Source organism: Poecilia formosa, unplaced genomic scaffold (genome assembly GCF_000485575.1).
Source record: "Poecilia formosa unplaced genomic scaffold, Poecilia_formosa-5.1.2 Scaffold22, whole genome shotgun sequence".
NCBI lineage: Eukaryota > Metazoa > Chordata > Actinopteri > Cyprinodontiformes > Poeciliidae > Poecilia > Poecilia formosa.
In genome coordinates, this window is record NW_006799961.1 from 33,728 (window position 1) to 45,392 (window position 11,665).

The window sequence follows — 11,665 nt, forward strand, 5'->3', positions numbered from 1 at the left end:
TGTTTTGACACAGATCAGTAGTGTTCTGCATTAACATGCATCAACAAGCGGGGACAGATCAGGAAGTGCTAGAAATTATGATTCTTCATTCCTTTTTTTGAAGCTTTTCTATTGTAAATATATCTGTAATTGTAGCTATAGAAAAATGTCAACTCTGCATATGGGTTAAAACAAAACCTTGCAGTTTTTGTAAGTTTTCTATGTATTGTTTTCTCTCCATACAGCGTCTCTCTTTTAAAGTCAAGTAAAAACAGTACTAATCGTATACATGAACCTTAAGCACTTTTTTGAAATTCTAAAATCTTCTTAAAATGTGATTCGTCTTGCAGAATTAATTTCCCAATCACCTGAATCAGATGCTCATGCTTTCTCATGAGAACATGGGACATTGCATTCAAACACACAGAAATAGAACTTACACTTGGAGCTTATATCATCAACCATTTCCAAATAAGCTAAGTAGAAGCACACTGGCTTCAAACAACATCTAACTGACAAATATATATATTTTTCTTCTTATGTTGCCTACAGAGGTAACAATTCAGAGGGCATTTAAAACAATGCACCAACTTTCTTGTGATTGCCACAGGTTTAACACGACAAATCAAAATTACTTTAATGGACAGGACCTCTAAAATCTTGTCTATTTAGCACCAAAGACAGAATTTTCATTCATTATCAACTTGCTTGAACAGTTGACTCCAAGTACTGGCAAGCTATGAAATTGCAGGGAGCGACAGGAAAAACTGAATTTACACGAGACCTGTTGACACCTGCACTAGTTGTGCAAAGCCTTTGTAGTTTTCCGTTTATAGTGATTGAATCATAATTAATTGGTTCACGAACTGGTTCTGGTGTTTTTTTGTTTGTTTTGTTTTATTTTTTATTCTTGAGATGAGAAAGCATTTCTTCTACAAGTTAACTGATCCAAACAAACCAAGAAGTAATTGTTCCTTTTACACATTGTTTTTGATGTTTTTGAGCACCACATTTGATCTGGACTCTGGTGTAGAGTGCAAAACAACCTGACGCACCCCAAAACCAAAGTATGTAGTTTGGTTGGGTGTGCGGTTAATTTATTCATTTATATACAAGTGTATATATATTCAAGGGTACACATTTTTCAGATGTAGGCTACTTTTTGGTGAAATTACTTGTCTGGACTCTCTCAACTAGGTGTGGCATTTGACCAAAGTTTAATAACGAATAGAGGGGAGAGCAGACGGCGAGATGATAGTCTCTTAGCTGTGGGTGACAGAGTTTGGGTGAAGTGTGTTGGTGGTTGAGCAGGAATATCAACGTCTGTTTATTCTGCGAGACGAATGCATCCATGTTTCATGATAAAAAGCAACTTTCTTCAGAAAGGGTGGAACTTTAGGCTGTCAAGCCCCCGATTTAAGGGGATTTTCTGCAGTGAGGCACGATAACTTAATGTTGTGCATTAGACATTAGATGCTCTTGCTAATATACCGCAGTCACAATTTTATAAATAAATGCATGTATATTTGCAGCAATGAAATGCAAGTTTCTAGTCATCAATAACATAAATACTGTATTATTATTATTATTATTATTATTATTATTATTATTATTATTATTGCTATTGTTGTTTTCTCCAGGATTCGTTCATTGCTACTTCAATCAACAGCTGCTGTTGCTTTCCTTATTTCAGCACCAAGGACAGCGACATGCCTGTTTCCCTTCCAGGCCTTCCCCTTTAATATGCGTTCCTCCACCTCGAGTCGCTTCTTTAAATAATAACGATGAATGCGCTCAGCCTATACAATACAATATCATTTATTAAGCGGGACATGGATATAGGGATTCTTCTATTATTATTTTTTTTCCACAATGTACATTAAGTGAGCAAAGTCACTGAACATTAAAATCAGTCAAAGCTACGCAGATCCCGAAATGTAGAACACATAGTACTGTGAATATGTACTTCATAAATTAGATATCTTCTTTTCTTGTTTAAATTATTGTTATTGTTGTTAAATAAAAAGGTTTTAAGTCACCTCTTGAGGCTGAAATATGTCGCCTTTTTTTTCTTTTCTTTCTCCCTCTTTCTGTCTTATAATAAACTCATCGGCTGCCTACATTTTGGGTTATTTTTCAATATGTTCGGCATCCAAACGTAACACCATAGACACCACAACAAAAAAACGTAAAATGGGGAAACTTCCATTCGTGCAAAAAAAAAGGAAAAAAGAAAAAGGGAAAAAATAAGCCCCTCGGCGTGAAAGCGCTTCTCTCTTCCAGGTTGTCCATGATTCCGTAGATACTTCACCATAAATTCTTTAAGGCTATACAAACATAAATAAAGCATAACACAGTCAGTTTTTGTTCTCCTCATCCTCATCTTTCCTTTGTCCATGTTGCCCAAAAGTTTGTTTTCCAGGCAAGGAGGGGGGTGGGGGGGAAATCCACACACTCGACAAGCACATGCCAGCCACTGGCCCGATCGAGACGTTTAGTCATCCAGATTGCGTAAAAGTTGATGGGTTTGAATATATGAAACTCCCAGGAAACGTTGATATTTGACTATAGTGTTGGATTTTCGTCGTGTTGGATATTCGTCGGCTTCCTTGGCTGACAGTTTGAAAAATAAATGGCATGTTTTTGAATATATTTTGTTGTTGTTGTTGTTCCTGTTCCTTAACTTAAGCAGAGTACCGATCCTCGACGGTGGGATTATAGAGGAAAGACTAGAAAGCCTGAGAAGGTGGAGTATTTCCATCCGCCCATGAGGGTACCCCGCTCCAGCTTTAGGTAGACCCGGTCGTCGCGTTCCACCATCAGCAGTACACCGTTGCTAGCCGCCTCTCTTGTAACGTCCTGGTCTCCCGCGAAAGCTGATATAACGGGATAGTCGTTTTGCATTAGGTTGACCTGCAGAGGTGGAACAAAAAAAAAAAAAAAAAAAAAAAAAAAAAAAAAAAAAAAACACACACACACACACACACACACACACACACACACACACAGTGAGCTAAAAATTCCATGTTTCATATGTTGAATGAAAAGCTGCTACTTCATGCTTGCTCACCTGTATGGTTTGTCTGTTGTAGACCTTCACAACGTGGAAGCTGAAACTATAGATCCCCCTTCTTGGAGCCTGGAAAACACTCGCTTTTAGGTCGAAATGATTGCCGATGTTGACTAAAACCTGCGATCCGAGAGGGCGCACAGTGAGACGAAGCAGTTCGGTCAACACAACAGGTCTTTTGTAGACACATTTCGGTATTTGATATGCATGGAGGCGCGTGCCAAATGCTTAGGACAGTGTCCCGTTTTTGTGCAATAACAGGCCCCTGTCCAAAGACCCCAGTCGTGTGGATTTATTGGAACCACCGCTCAGCGCTGCACATCTGACATGTGATAAATTATTTAGCATGAATTGTTGCTCCTTTTTGGTAACACGTCGTTGGATGTGCCAATTACGCACAACACTGGACGAATCTTTTTTTTTTTTTTTTTTTTTTCTTATAGACATCCCAAATGTTAGGATTGCAAAGTAAGGAAACACCAAAGAAACTCATTCCGAATACTACCTTTACACTTCGTATTTCCACACTAATCAGATATATTACTGTTAAACTGAGGAAACACGTTTACCTGGTCAAAATAGATGGTCATTGACGTGTTGCTCATCTCCGACGGCTCATGATTGGTTCCGCGCACGGCGGAAAAAGCCACTTTCGCCCCTGCGGAGCGGACGGATATGCCAAGAGAGGAGGTCACCGCTCCGTCCGAGGAAGGGTTCGAGTCGCACACCACAAGACACTTTCCCTCCAGCACTATGGGCTCCGTGTCGTTCTGGCCGGAGCACAGGACCACGCCGCATCCCAAGAAGAGAGCCAGTGCCAGGACGGCACAGGTTCCCGGGCAGCGCGCTGGCACCATGGTTGGATCACTGGATCCAGGGTACAATGAGACAACCCCGGCAGCCCCTTGGAGGTTTATTGATCACCTGGTCCAGACTCGGTCCCCCCCCACCCTTTTCCTCTCCCTTCCTTTCTCTCGTTCTCTGACTGCGATGCTCCCTCGCTCCTTGACACAGACGCACTTAGGCTCCCCTCCCTCCTGTGCGTCTTAGTAGATTTTGGGAGAGGATTTAAACGGTCGATTTTGCAAATCCTAATGATGTGGGAAGGGGTGGCGGGGGGGGAGTTGGAAATGTCACGTTATAAAACAAAACAACTGAAAGTTTAAAGAATCTCTACTTGATTTATTGAGTAATTTCTTTGCGCGTAAAAAACGCTCTCGCGCGTAAAGTGAGCAGCAACTGCTGCTACTTTACAGCACTCGGTAAGAATGAATAATCATCTCACGGTCGTCTTTTCGATAATGTCAGCTATGTTAACAGTTTTGGGGCACTTTGTAAGTCATAAAAAAAAGACCCAAAATATGGTAATCTTGTATAAAACACATCAGAAGAAGCCCGGTTTAAGCATCCTCTAAAATAAAAATAAAAATCTCAATATTGCCTTACCTGTGCTCTCCATCCCGCTCTTGTGTTCACTGTCTTTCGCAGACAGAAGTGAGCGCTCAGACTGTTGGAGGAGAGAAAAAAAATGAAAGCACGATTCTCTGGGTACCCCTTTCGAGGGACAACTCACGCCCATTCTTCGTGTGTGAGCCGCTGGAAGCAAGACTCCTCTACAAGTGCCCCGCAAATAGGAGCACAGGCATGGGCTAATAGGTTTGTTTACATATTAATCAGCTCAACGCGTGAACTCGGGAGTCCCCTGAGGACCCCAAGGATTGCTTTCTTTTACTATCTATTATTAACGTGCGGTTTTTTTTTTCTTACATGTGTCTGTATAATAATTAAGTTAAAATTAAGGAGTTTGCGGTGGATCGCCCTGGCGGTGCATGTCACATTCGGCATGCATCTTTGTGTTTTTAATCCAGGACTTCGATACTTTTAGTGGTCCAATTCAGATACTTGTGCGCCATCCTGTGGCTAAGTTTATTTGTGCAGAAAATGGTTCAGTTCAAGAAACAAATCATTAAAAACAAAGTTTCCTAAAACAAAACAAACACCTGTGTAAAACCTGCAAACTGAAAGTTTAGAAAACGACTTCGTATTCACACTGGTCAAGAATGATTTAATTGGTCAGCTGAAAGAAAGGGCCATCTCTGAAAATGTTCGCAGAGGCTGAGCTTCATCTGTCTGGTGAACCTTTAACCTTTTCCTTTCAATCCCTGAGACGTCACCATCATTTCAATAGCCATGTAAGGGCTTCATATCAGTGCTTCTTACAGTTGAATCGTACAACACTGGCCTTCGCAAGTGGCAAACCTTTACTTCAGACCTTTAATGAGCTGTCATTTTTCTATTTAAGGATATGCAAACTAGGTTGAGGCATGAGCATTTATTCAGGGAACTGTTTTCTTTAAGCTCTGTGAAATGGAATAAACCAAGGCATGATTTTTTTTTTCTTTTTTTTTCTTTTACTAATGAACAAATAAGTCATGTTACACATGTTAATTCACATGTGATTTTCAATTGTGAAACTTGTGAGATTTTACGGTAAGGGTTTTATCTACATAAATATCTCTATGAGTGTAAACTTGCTAACACACCACAAAACCCTAAACTAGCCCCTCTTTGAGACAGGGTGGTGGGAGTATCTTGCTCTGATACTATTCTGGACAGGTTTTCCTTTAGTCATGACAAAGAAACAGGTCAAAGTTGATGGGAGGATGGATAGAGTTAAAGACAAGGCAATAATTGAAAAAAAAACTGCAAAATACTTGTGACAATGGTGATTATCCACCTTCTAGCTGGACAACAATCCCAAACAAACAGCCAGAGCTTCAATGAAATGATTTAGATGAAAGCATCGTTATGCGTTAGAATGGCCCAGTTCAAATCCTGACCTAAATCCAATTGAGAAGTTGTGACAGGTGCTGTGCTGTTTATAGCTGTTCTCCGTTCAATCAAACTGAGGTTGAGCTACTTTGCAAAGACAATTGAGGAAAAAGTGTAAGATTGTAGATCTTCAAAGTTGGTAGAGTTATATTCCAAAACACTTGCAGCTCTAACTGAAGCGAAGGGGATTTATACAAAGTACTCATGCTTTTTATATATGCATTATATATTCTCCCATTTCACCATGTGCTACTTTGTCTTGGCCCATTCCATAAAGTCACAGGAAAAAGGCATTGGTTTATTAATTGTGACATGATAAAGTATTGACATCCTAAAAGGGTATATTTTTGCATACAGATGTATGTTTTACTTGAGGGTCAAACATGAGGTTAAAAATAATAATTGACATATGAACTTTCTGGGAATTCATTGACATAAATATGAATCTGTGACCTGTGAAACCAGATGTTCCCACACATCTGATGCACCCTGCTAAAAAATTAAAAAGATAAAGAAAAGAAACCTAATTTTAATCATGTTTAATATCTTTTCTCTTCCATCTGTACTGTTTGTCAAACATTGCTCTGTCAGAGCTTACTGGCAAATCATGCAGAAGGGTGACATCAGGTATCCACGAGCCACAACTGTCCCCGGGCCCTCCGAAGGACAGACGACTACAGAAAACATCAAATGTCAAGTACAGGGGACATGCACGGAAAAGGGATGTGGCCTACTTAATGTTACCATACCAGGGGCTGCTATTGCCCAGAAGGGACTTCGCTTCCATCAGGCAAGCTGATCGGCAAGACTGACAACATAGTTATGGTTATATTTACTGACAGCAAGCAAAGCCTACTGGCCTCCTTGAATGGGGAGGACAGTTATGTGATGGGTCTTAAAATGAGCCATCTGCTTTAGTTATTTTATTATTTTATTTTTTTGCAATATGCTTTGCCTTGTATGTGTTCTTCTCTACGTCTGATTACATCAGCACAGCTCCGCTTCAGATTTGATCAAATGTGGAGCAATCTATGCTTTTCTTTATTTTGTTTTATGCTCTATACACCTCTATTTGCTAACTCTTATGAAAGTTATCTTTACATATAAGGCAAGTAAAGCATACTAAAACTCCAAGCTGGCCCACTTTATGTTTACACAACCACTTACAGTATCTGCCAGACCATTTGTCTCATTGCATCTGTGCAGATATTAATGATACTGTATGATTTTACTTGAAATGCGGTCTCAAAATTGAAGTAATGTTTAAATTCGAATAGAAAAATCTTATTTTCTGCAGTGTGAGATGCCACCTCTATCCTAAACTTGGGTGAAGAGACAAATGGATGTACCTGTTTTGGTTTTGAAATCTTACTCAAGTTTCAGGTTAAAACCCACCCATTGGTTCGATTCCCTTGGTGGTCAAAGGGCTTCTGTCAACCTGCCCCAGGGCAACTGTGGCTACAGTCCAGTAACTTGCTATTGACAGCATGTGAATATGTGCATAAATGGTGATTAGACTGCCTTAAATAAAAGCAGAAATATATATGTTTTGTTTAGCCTTTTCCTTAAACGTGTTGTCATCAATATATCTTCTACATTTTCAACTTGCATTTTGTTTTTACATTTTCTTGTCTCTTCTTTATACTGTACAATGCCTGCCTTATTATGCAAATGAGGAGGGGCAGTGTCTTAAGGCAACTTCTGCCTATTGGTTGGTTGGCAAATCACTATACGATACTATCCTTTGCACCGGAAGTTTAGGTTCTCCTCTTCCCCTTTAAGAATCACGCTCTGTCATCACCATGGCAACGAGACGCGGGGAGTAAAACCTCTACGTATTGTTTTTTTTTTTTTACAGACAGATATAAATTCGGTGGAAAAAAAACAAAACGAGTTTTTGCTTTAGTAACAAACTTGTGTTGTAACGTGACTCGGTAGCTCTGTCTGTTCTAAAAAGTGGGGAAAACAAATGGCATCTTCAAAAGCGGTACCTTCCAGACTGCGAGCTGCGGCGACGTCCACTCAGAAGAACTTCGACAAGTAATGTCAGAACTCCATTTCTCCTTTGTATTATGTATTTTAGGGTTAATGCATGGCGCGCTCTAGAAAGAGAGAAAGTGTAAAAAGGTGAAAGCAAGACAATTAGCATTGAAAATGTTTTGGAATCATGCATGTCTCGTTTTCTATTTTGCAGACTACCACTTGAGATACTGGATAAAATTCTGTCTTACCTGGATGCCTATGCACTTTTCAACATGAGTCACACTAATAAGCTGTTCTATCAGCTTGCCAGTAATAAGTAAGTTTCATCCAGTGATAATTAATACATTAGGTGTAATTAAATATCCTATGTTTTTTTTTTTTTTTCCCCAACTCAAAAAATAATATTTTTGGATTCATGTAAAATTTTGAACTCCTCAGACAAAAAAAAAAAGAGTTTGGCTTATAATGCTGCATTAAGTGTATTAAGTGTTGCATTTTTGTTCATTGCTGTTTATATCACTGAATTATCGTGCAGTGGTATTTTCTGACAACACTTTTGTAAGTATAAAACAAGAGGGCATTTATACTCCCAGACCAAGACGTACATGTTGTTAAACTGTGACAGCAAGGCTGTATTTCCTTGTCAAATATAATTCACATTATTTTATGTAAGGCAGATCAAAGAGAATGGTACTTGGCACGGTACATGGTGTAATACATCTGAATGTTGTTTTTTTTAAAAAATCCAAAACCGGTTCTAAACTAAAATGCAGATTTCAAGGAGTTGCAGTTACTGAAAGCTTAATGAGGGATTGAAAACCTAGTAATATAAAAGATTCCGTTTAAGATTAACAAAATGTAATATGTGAATGCATACATTAATGACCATTGTTCACACTAGAGATCATGTCTGTTTACTTTAAGTATCAGTCTTTTCAGGTGTTTTTACCAACAATCTTCTGTTACTCTCAATTCTCTCCATGCAGTGTTCTGTGGAAGAAGCTGTACATTGCTGACATTTGCAACAATGAAAAGCAAAAAGCTAGGATCGTGAATGTCCAGCTTTTATCCAAGAAGACTAGGGACCATGCTGCGGGTTACTGGAAAGAGCTGCATGTCAAGACAGTAGCACATTGTGAGATGAAAAAATGGAAACGTCTTCTTGGACCCATCAACAGCCACACTGGTTTGCCGAGTCAAACAGAGCAAGTCCTCAGGTATTGTTAAAAACAGATAAACAACCACATTCTGGCGCCATCCACATGGAAGTAAGACTATGTGTATCGTGAAACATTTTTGTCATTTAGGCTGTCCCCCAAAGTGGATGATTTAAAAAAATGCCAGTTTCATGTTTCAGTGTGTACATGCGAGTCGACTCGTCTTAAATTAAATAATGACGCGGTAGCTCCATTTTTCTGTGTAACCTCCTCCACTCTAACAAATCACACATATTGCACCGTTTGGTGGCATTCGGTGTTTTTTTTTTTTGGTTATTCTTTGACAGAGTTAGAGCACCATCGATTAACTCGGCATACCTACTGCAGTGTTTTCTGTGGTGCTGCATCCCGTTTGGACGTACATTTTTTATTTCCATCATTTACGAAAATGTACTGGATTCGTCTCTGTGTGCACAGCACCTCAAAGGACATTATAAGTTACAAACCTGATATGTTATCTGTCTTTCGACTGAAATCGAAAGTCACTTGAGTTGCATGATTAGTGATTTTTTTTTAAAGATCATTGAACTAATTGAGAACTCATAAAGTTCTCATTAAATAAAACCAACCAAATGAGCAATTTATTTTGGGATCACATGGATATACTTTGTATTTTACTTTATCTATATTGGCCCCTTTCAAGGTTTCTAATTCTTTTCCTCAACTTTAAGCTGAGCTGGATGGATTTTTTTTCCCCCCACCGTTATAAAAAAGGAGTAAAACTTTTTAAATTCAGCCTTTGCTGCTGAGATGGTTCAAGGGCAGACAGAAGAGACAATCTGCCTCCAATCCAAAACAGAGCGCGGTTTGCTTTTCATATTGTGCGCACTTAATGACATTTTCTTATTAAAGGTGAGAGAGGAGGTCTGTGTCTGAATGCGGTTTCTGCACAAAGGGGATACTGGCTCACAGGTGGAGGGGAGGGGGTGGAGCTCCTCCAGTTCCTCTACTGTGGGTTCTGGTGTGTTTTTATAACCTCTGATTAGAGGCTGTGCACCACTCAATTTTGAGTTCTGAAGCAGTTGTTGTGCTATAGAGGGGGGGAGTAGAAATAATTGTGTTCCTTGCAGAGTCTGTCGGAATTGTTGAAATAAATTACTTAGCCCCCTCAAACCCTCAGTGCCAACACACACATGCAGACACACACCTTGCCATCTCTTCCCCTCCTCCCCCTTCTTCATCCCACCAGCTGAGACAATTCCCTACAGGGGGTTTTGTCTGTTAGAGACACTGAGGAGCATGCGATTTACCTTGGTAATAATCATTTCACAAGACATCGCACACACAGACGACGCGGAGTGAAATCCCCTGGGTCATTCGGGGCCCTCCCGGGCTGCTCCAGTTTTTAAGCTTTGTTCCCTCACCTAATTGATATTGGTTCGTGCCTCAGCGAGAAGCTGGCTACATCACAGTGGGGGCAGTCGTGAATCACAGTTTAGACAGAATTGGATCAGGAGATTTATCACAACAGCTGCCGTTTCATTTCATTCGTTGCACATCATTTCATTAGTCAGAACAGCTTAAAAGGAGTCATGCAATTCTCTTGCACTGACATAAGAAACATTACAGCCGTTGGGGTTTACAATTTTGGTGATTAAAGAAAAAAAAAAAGCAGCAGTCAGCTTTTGGCAAATCCTGCCCCTTTTTGTTTGCTCAATATTTAGATTAAGCTGCCTTTTCTTGTCAAACCTAGCTTTGAGAAATAGTAGCTGAACTCTCACATGCTAGCATGTCACTCCTCGGCTCCTATTGCTTTATTTCAACATTGTGCTATCCTCCTCTAGGAACTTGCGTGTCACCTGGGAGCTGACCGTCACTGATATGTCTGGACGTGAGAGTACATTGGAGCTGAGCTGGTCCCGCTTCTCTGAGACTTCACTGACACTGTGCTGGTGTGGTGGAGACCGCTTGCCCAACTACGAGGAGATTTTCAGCCTTCAACTACACGGCGTCAGGAGGATTGCCTTCAGCTGCCCCAGCCTAAAGAAGTTAAGACAGCTACAGCATCCAGTTCAACCCTTTTCTCCCTCTTGTCCTCTCATCTCTTTGTGAAACCAGCTGTGCTCTATGCTTGTTCTGTCAGACCCAGCGAGAGATCCCTGGTGGCAAACCTAGACATGCAGCCTCTAACTAAATGCGCGCAGGTCATTGGACGGGACCAATTCGTGCTGCTGAAGTTATTACAGCCTGGAATCATCATTGGTCTTTGGAGGGTAATACCTTCACAGGCAGCTGTTTTCTTTCTTCATTATTATCCACTGATTATTGTAGCTAAAGCAGTGTGAGAGGTAATCATTCAGGTCAACGTGACTGATTTAGCAGGGAGAATTGCGAGATATGCATGAGATGACTCTTTCTGCAGGACGGGGGCTCTGTGGCGTTCATTATCTTCACTCTGCACTTCTACAAACTGGTGGAGAGAAGCACTCGTGGATCTCACGATTGGCAAGCTGCAACGCAGTCACACTTTTCCACTGCAATAGTTGCAATACCTTTTGAATATTGTATGTTACAACCAACACCTTCAATGTATATGAAAGAGCAAAAGTACAGCAAAATTGCAATTTGGAAAGAAAAAACACAA

At 40.2% G+C, this 11,665-nt stretch overlaps 2 protein-coding genes across 2 annotated transcripts in view; one reads left to right on the top strand and one right to left on the bottom strand.

Annotated features, from left to right (window-relative positions):
* Positions 1 to 1,781: 1,781 nt before the first annotated feature.
* On the bottom strand, positions 1,782 to 4,604 carry cbln2b (cerebellin 2b precursor). The gene is made up of 4 exons (XM_007547825.2): positions 4,496 to 4,604; positions 3,619 to 4,140; positions 3,050 to 3,169; positions 1,782 to 2,892 (listed from the first exon to the last, which is right to left on the bottom strand). Exons 2-4 carry the CDS (start codon positions 3,904 to 3,906, stop codon positions 2,695 to 2,697), a joined length of 606 nt encoding a protein of 201 aa, XP_007547887.1. The 5' UTR covers positions 3,907 to 4,140; positions 4,496 to 4,604; the 3' UTR covers positions 1,782 to 2,694.
* A 3,142-nt stretch (positions 4,605 to 7,746) lies between these two features.
* The window catches only part of fbxo15 (F-box protein 15), a 7,464-nt gene continuing 3,545 nt past the window's right edge, over positions 7,747 to 11,665 (top strand). The window contains exons 1-6 of the mRNA XM_007547824.2: positions 7,747 to 7,921; positions 8,076 to 8,180; positions 8,851 to 9,081; positions 10,866 to 11,069; positions 11,165 to 11,294; positions 11,444 to 11,526. Coding sequence (XP_007547886.1) covers positions 7,851 to 7,921; positions 8,076 to 8,180; positions 8,851 to 9,081; positions 10,866 to 11,069; positions 11,165 to 11,294; positions 11,444 to 11,526 — 824 coding nt within the window. The 5' untranslated portion in view covers positions 7,747 to 7,850. The remainder of the gene's footprint in view (positions 7,922 to 8,075; positions 8,181 to 8,850; positions 9,082 to 10,865; positions 11,070 to 11,164; positions 11,295 to 11,443; positions 11,527 to 11,665) is intronic.